Here is a 7,699-nt window from a genome sequence, read left to right as displayed (position 1 = left end):
TCTATAAACCAATAAAATTAAAATAAGAAAAAATTTACAAATTTAGCAAAAAAAAAAAAAAAAGGTTAATTACCTTTTAAAAAATAAATAAATAAATCCGAAACTAACCACTAAGTTCGTAGGTGGCTAGACCCACACTTGAGAAGTTGGCACCTCTAACTTTGAAGTTTCCTTATTAAGTTATTATCGGACTGGGAAGTGACCAATTTCCGAACCATGGTCCGACAACAATTTGTAGCTATAAAAGGCAAAATAAAATAAAAAAATCATAAAAAAATTCTAACTTCCCAGTTGGGTGCAAAATTGGCACCTTCAACTCCGATTTCCTTTACATTCCTTGCTATATTCTTGATTTATGTCTTTTTATTTATGTTTTTAATAAAATACGTAGGTTTAACTACGATTTTGTTATTTTTTACTATGATATCTGACATCTTGGACTACTATTTCGTACAATTACATTAGATTATCTATAAAAATTATGTAAATATTGTTAGATTATCAGTTTTTTCTTTTGAATTTTTGTTTTTTATGATTAAGTTCCGATGAATATTTAGTTGTCCTTGTAACGAGGAAGAGGGTAGATAGTTGAGATGATGTTAGTACGTATCTTAATGATGTGGATGGACGTTATATTATTGATCTCCAACAAAAAAAAGTTCAGGTAACAGATGACGGTGTAGTATTCATCTTAAAAAACATTTGGGATAGTATTCATCTTCAACCATTTGAGGAGTTGAGAGAATTTTTCTGAATCTTAGAGTAAAAATTAAACTGATTTCCAAAAATTAAGGTTTATATACTTCCCGCCCATCAGGAGAAAAATGGGTTACTTCTCAATCAAATACGGCTGATTACCTGCAAAGTTAGTGGCTATTTTGGAAAAAAAGACTAATCTTTAACTATTTTTTTAATATATAATTAACGTTTTTGGCTAAATTTAGAGATTTCGTTAAAATAAAACTACAAATTATATCCTTCGAAATAAAAATATGATAAATTACGTTTATCATTCACATTAAAATTGTATGAATTCAATAAAATTCGTTGGTTGTTTTTATATTCCCGCGCATTGATTGATATTCTACCTTTTTTATCCGTTATACATATCTATAAAAAAATAGATAATAGCTTCATAAACCAATAATTTTTTTTTGTCCCTTTCATTGTTTATATGCCCTACAAACTACAGAGCTTGATACATACAATAACTCTCATAACAAACAAACCATTAAAAACCATTTTACTAAATTTATCATTTAGAATCTGAGATACCCAAAAGCTTCCTCCAAATTTCTATTTTATATTATGATAAAAACAGATAAAGCAAATCAAATTTTAATATTTAGCTCCAAAGAGAACAAATCAAACAATTTAAAAATCACATAAAGTATAACCTTCATAGCTATATATATTATATGCTAACGAGTCCCTTTGTCGTTCATGACTTAATACAATTCAATTCAGTCTTGTCTCATATAACAAACACAATTTAAAATGGACACGATAGATCAGCCCAATCCAATCATGTCACGTGTAACAAACACAACCTAAACCTAATACATCATAACAATCGAATCAAATACAATCATGTCTTATGTAACAAACACAATCTAGCTATTAATTTAATTAATATCATGGAAAGATATCAGAAAATCCCCTTACATTTTCAACCTTTTACCTGTAAATCCATTACAAAATTTTCTTCCACAGAAAAAACGTAATTTTTCTTTTTTTAAGCCATTATTTACCTACTAAAATCGGTTAGCACGGGTTACAAATACTTACATGGACACAACCCTAAGAGTCTAGTCCAAAACAACCAAATGTGATATACATTATTGTAGGCATGTGTAAGTGTAACCTCCTAACCGATTTTATTAGGTAAATAATGACTTAAATGTAAAAAATCAAAATTATCAGTGTAAGGGATTTTTAGATAAAAGACGAAAATGTAAGGGGTTTTCTAAAATTTGCCCTAATATGTTTATTTACAATTTACAAACTATCAAAACTATATATATATATATATATATATATATATATATATATATATATATATATATATATATATATATATATATATATATGAATGGAGATAATATTTACATACCATATCCACACTAACTTCTATCTTCCTTCCTTCAAAATCAAGATCTTGATTTGCATCCACCATGACTCGAACTCCACTTTCCCCCACAATTATAACAAAACTCATACTCACATCTACAAGTTATATGCAAACACCCTTCACTTTTCTCCACAAAAAATCTACACATTGGACACTTCTTCCATTTCTTCTTTTTAGCAAGTGCAATTGCCATGTCATCATCTCTTTTCCCTTTCCTTTTACTCTTAAGTTTCCCAAACTCCTTACAACTAAACTCAGAATGCCAAGGAACCCTACACACTGCACAAAACGCGCGCCTGCAAACCGGACAATCAATATTTGTAATGCTGATGTCATCGTTTATTAGCAAAACAGAACAGTCAGCAAAAGGGCAGTATAGCTTTTGGGATTCAAGAATCATGGATTCACAGAGGTGTTCATCCCATTTGATTAGGGTTTCTTTTGGGATGATTTGTCTCAAGGTGTTGGGATCTAATGTGGATTTGCAGTTTAGTTCTGGGCATGTGATTGTGTTCTTGGATTCGTGTATCTTTGTTGTTGCGTGTTTTCTTGTGCAGGTGTAACAGAAGGAATGAGAGCATGTTGAGTTTGTGAACATTTGCCATGATTCTTGATTCTCTAAGCAGATTTTGCAGATGATTTCTTTGAATTCTGTGTTCTTTAATAATGAACTTAGGGTAGATCTTGTTTTGCGTGATGAGGTTGATGCTAATAAAGCTTCTTGGATTTGTAATTCTTCTGCGAATTTTGAATCAGGTTCTGGTATGATGTCATCGTTGTCTTCTTGGAAAAGTACTGAAAGATTTATGTTCGTATTAGGTTTCATAAATCAAAACTAGTATTGGATAACTGTTTGTTCCCAAATTGAATCCAAATCAGTCACTTTTTGAATTAGATTGTGAGAAAGATTTATATGCATCTTCAGACACATTAATAGTCCAAAAGCATCATTGATTTTGACAAACAACATTTGAGATTCTATCTATGAAGAGAAGAGGTGGTGAAAAATATCCTTGAAGCAGGGTTTTGACATTTTAATCTATAGATTATCTCTTGATTATCTGCTTTTACAAATTAAAGGCTCTCATAACATGATTAAAGATAAAGATGATTAGCAAGTTAGCTTACCAGTTCATCTCCGCAATTTGTATAGATCACTGAAAGTGCAACAGAGGAGGAGGAGGTGAAGGCACAGTGATAATTAAACATAAATCCACAAAAAACGCCAAAAAGAGTTACGAAATGGACATACGACTCCTAATCATGAACATGAACTAATCGAAACAAATCGCATAAAGACAAAGAACAAAAGGTAATATGCTGATATAAGATGACAGAGAAAAGGACAATCAAGTTCTCGAATTAGCATGGAGTAATGAGGTTTTTTAGTTTTAAAACGGAACTTATGTATATCGATAATCATGATTGAGCTGGACAAATCAAATATCGATCAAATCAACTGATTAAAGACACGATTAGAGTTGAAATATACTCAAATAGTTAACGGTAAACATACGTTCATAGTGAAATCAGTGGCGTAACAAACCCTTACCATCGCTTGCAGATTTCCACGAAAGTTCGTCGTCATCAGATCTCTGAAACGAGCCTCTAGCCGCGTCTGCAATCTCCGCTGTAACATCATCATACTTTAACTTTCCGATGTTCAATTCCTTCCTATTTTTGGATGAAATTGAGTAGACAAGAGAGGCGAACATGAGTACAACTACAGGACCGGCGGCGTACCAAATTGCTCCGGTAGATGGTGAGGGTTTCTGAAGGGCGAAGTTTAAGCCGATGAGTTCGTTGAAGCCGGTAAACATGTCGACGACGAAACTATCAACGACGGCGATTGGGAGAGTGTAGCAGTAAGACCACCATTCAAAGTGGATTTATCCACGACTTCCTCTACAAGAACTACATTTTATTATTATTTTTTATTTTGTTTTTTATAATTTCGATAATTCTTTGATTTTTTTAAAATTAAAATAAATAATTTTCAAAACCGCCAAACTCCCGATAACACAAAAAATATTATTTTTTAAAGGGGTTTCCAAATATTTTATTGACTATACTATTATTATGTCAACCATCACATTTTAATAAACCTTTCTAAAATTGACGATAAAAAAACTAAAAGAATATAATTAGAAGCTACAAGACGTTAACAGATAATTAAATTCTAATGTATAAATCTTGACATCCTTTAAAAGATTTTATTTAATCTCACACCAAATCAACATTGTGTTATTGTAAGTAGCCAACGTGACCTAACATACTCGCTTTAATAAATGTAACATTACATATCTTATTAAAGTTGTTGCATTTGTTACACCTATGAAACCATTGATGTTTAAGAATGGTACACATATTGAGAAAACCACATATATCATGACTTGAAAACATAATCTATTTAATCACAAAGTGTGTATATGCATCCAAGATATTGTAAATAAAGCTTTAAAAGTTGTACTTTGCTAACCAGATGATTATAGGAAAGTAGGATGATATATCCTAAGTAGAATGACTAAAGATAATCATCACAGACTAACTACAAGTTGAAAGTTACCTATATGGTGTGCGGTCTTATAGCCTTAATTATCGCCTTTGACTTTGTAGGCTTGACTCATTAAACTAGTAATAAACATATCATTTTATCATTCCAGCTATACTCTTCTAGAGAATACCTTGGGTCGAATTTGCTCAACTTTCTTCAATTCCTTCAAAAGTCCAAACCCTTTGAGAAATTATGACGTCGTTTGTCATATATTTTTTATTTTTTGAAGGGTTGGTTAGTAGTCGGAAGTTAGTATCACCAAGTCATTAAATTCGACAGCGTTCGAATCAAAACCCGAGACCTTCAATCTAAAAGACAAAGTCTCTACGAAATCGGCTAGTCCCACACTTACCATATTATTCCAAACATTTCCTTTAAATAGACTTCACCTTATGTTCATGTCAAGGGTTTGTACCAAATTAGGTCTTATGATAAACTTCAATGCACGTCTAAAATTTGTACATAATTGTTGTTAATAATGATAACTATCAACTAGCATGGATACAATTTCATGTAACATTAACCTAAATCTTTTGTTATATAAATGTAGGTTAGGGTTTGAAGTATATGGCCATCACAATGCTGAAAAGATTAACTATTAGTGATTATGTTATTTAACATTAGTTTGACATATCATTAACTACTAAAAAGATTACATATTATGTAACATACATAAAATTCAAGCCAATTTAAAACTTTTCAACTATTCAAAAATCATTAATTATTACAAAGTGTTTTCAAAATAGTTTCATGTCAGAGTATCCCAGAAATCAAAGTCATAAAATATAAGGAGGTGCACGATCACGCATTCGCCTTCCCGCGATCATCTGATGTACCTGAAACAAAATCCAAAACTGTAAGCCCGAAGCTTAGTGAGTTTCCCCAAAATACCCGCACAACAAATAACACACATATAATAACAGCATACTATAGGCCCAATCAACCATCGGGTTGGAATGTCACAGGCCCTCAACCATCGGGTTGGAATGCCAACATATTATGGGTCCAATCATCCTCGGGATGGTATACCCTTGGCCCACAACCATCGGGTTGGAATGCTCGGGTCTATTGGCTCTCGCACAAAGCAGATAAGCCTCAACCATCAATCAATCATGTGCACATACATCACATAATCACATAACAGTCTACAGACGGACAAAACGATCTACATGTCACTAAGCATAGCAACATCCTATCTACCAGGATGCCGATCTAACTGATCATAACCACATAGAACTATCTATCTACCAGTATACCGATCTAACAGATCATAACAGTACTCAAGCATACAACAAAGTAGGATAACAATCCAAAAGGTCCGGCCTTGGTGCCTTCGACCCTTGAGTATAGTCAGGAAAACTCACCTCACAAGTAGTGCTGAACTGGACTAAAAATCTTCGACCGCTGTCTCACCGAAAATCACTAACTATCCAAAATAACGAATACTAAGTCACCAATTGGGATATCAATCTTAACCAAGGGTCCACATAGTCCATTTTGTCTTTTCTCTAATTTGGGCCAAGGCCCAATACGAAATTTATTATCCAAAAGTCTATACACATAAGGCCCATCATTGGCCCAATTTTCCCAATTGGGCCCCATTTTAAGATCTATTACCCCTATTGGCCCAAAACACATCTATTCAGAAAGTCCAGCAAGGCCCAAGTCAAACTGGCCCAAAGGCGGCCCAATCCTGAAGCCCAAATTGTCAAAAGCCCAACAGAGGGCGTATGCTGGCGTACTCCTCTAGTACGCTGGGTGTACTCCGCCTTGTGTTGACCACCATTGGGGTGGATGACTCAGTACGCTGGGAGTACAGAACGTACGCGGGGCCTACGCAAGTTTACCAAAACTCTAATAAGTGCTTAATGGCTTAAGCACTTATGCCCAAACTCCAAATCCATCGACCAAATGTGCCTTAGAACCATAAAGTCTCGAATTTTAAGACTTTGGAAGTCCAGAAAGGTCTTAATACATGGTCTTAACCCATTAAGACCTTTCTACTACATGCATGGGACACTTTTATCCATTGGGACATCATTTTTATCACTTAGGACCCTTTCTAGGGTCTGAAAGGACAGTTTATTTCGTCAAAACATAACATGCACCAACTTGGGACTTTTGGGACAAGAAATGGTTTCATAAAGCTAATATGGAAAGATCTACATCATACAAGCATAAAGGTTGGAGCTTTTTACCTCCTGGAGCTTCTAGAGCACAAAGAAACCTCAGATCTACAAGCTTGACTTCCTTCTCCAACTTCTTGATGCAACACCATCTTCACCAACTACTCAAAGCACACACTTTTAGCTCACACACTCAAGAAAGGGGTTAGGGTTTGGGGAAAACGGCTCAAAACTATGGAGGCTGAGATGATGGAGGGTTTTGAGCCCATAAGGACGTTTATTTAGCACCCAAACCCTAAATATTAGGGTTTCCATCTGTCGTGAGTACGCCTAGCATACTCAAGTGTACGCCCAACGTACTAGGGCGTGCCTAGTACGCTTAGCGTACCTTATATACACTTAGCATACCCGTCTTGTTCTCAAAGTTGCAACTTTAGCCCTTAGGCTTCTCATGTCTCGACTCTTCCAACCCCAGGAACTACAAATGACAAAATAATAATAAAAGAGAGGATTCGGAAATACCTACAAATCTCGGGATGTTACAACTCTCCCCCACTTGACCTAGACTTCGTCCTCGAAATCTTTTGAAGCAAATAGATCCGGATAATGCTCCCGCATCTCGGACTCTGACTCCCAAGTCCACTCGGATCCTTTTCGATGTCGCCACTGTACCTTTACCAAAGGTATCTCCTTGTTGCGCAGAACCTTTATCTTCCTCTCCAATACAGCCACCGGCTGCTCCACATAATTCAGGCGCTCGTCTACCTGAATGTCATCTAACGACACTACCGCATCCTCGTCCAATATGTACTTCCGCAACTACGAAACGTGGAAAGTTCTATGAATCTGATGGAGCTCCTACGGAATATCCAGCCTATATGCCACCTT

General features: G+C 34.9%; 1 protein-coding gene across 1 annotated transcript; it reads right to left on the bottom strand.

Moving 5' to 3' along the window:
* Positions 1 to 1,381: 1,381 nt before the first annotated feature.
* On the bottom strand, positions 1,382 to 4,035 carry LOC145120496 (E3 ubiquitin-protein ligase RSL1-like). Its single transcript, XM_079056308.1, has 2 exons — positions 3,684 to 4,035; positions 1,382 to 2,926 (listed from the first exon to the last, which is right to left on the bottom strand). Exons 1-2 carry the CDS (start codon positions 3,949 to 3,951, stop codon positions 2,151 to 2,153), a joined length of 1,044 nt encoding a protein of 347 aa, XP_078912434.1. The 5' UTR covers positions 3,952 to 4,035; the 3' UTR covers positions 1,382 to 2,150.
* Between the last annotated feature and the right edge of the window lie 3,664 nt (positions 4,036 to 7,699).

The sequence above is a fragment of the Lactuca virosa genome, chromosome 6 (genome assembly GCF_052849685.1).
Source record: "Lactuca virosa cultivar CGN04683 chromosome 6, Lactuca_virosa_CGN04683_v6, whole genome shotgun sequence".
Lineage (NCBI taxonomy): Eukaryota > Viridiplantae > Streptophyta > Magnoliopsida > Asterales > Asteraceae > Lactuca > Lactuca virosa.
The sequence above is the reverse complement of the archived record's forward strand: the minus strand, read 5'-3'. Positions and strand labels throughout refer to the sequence as shown.

Coding starts and splice junctions, on each gene's coding strand:
- LOC145120496 (XM_079056308.1), bottom strand. CDS start 3,951: ATGTTTACCGGCTTCAACGAACTCATCGGCTTAAACTTCGCCCTTCAG. Junction 2,927..3,683: donor GTGGAAATCTGCAAGCGATG/GTAAGGGTTTGT, acceptor TAAATCTTTCAG/TACTTTTCCAAGAAGACAAC.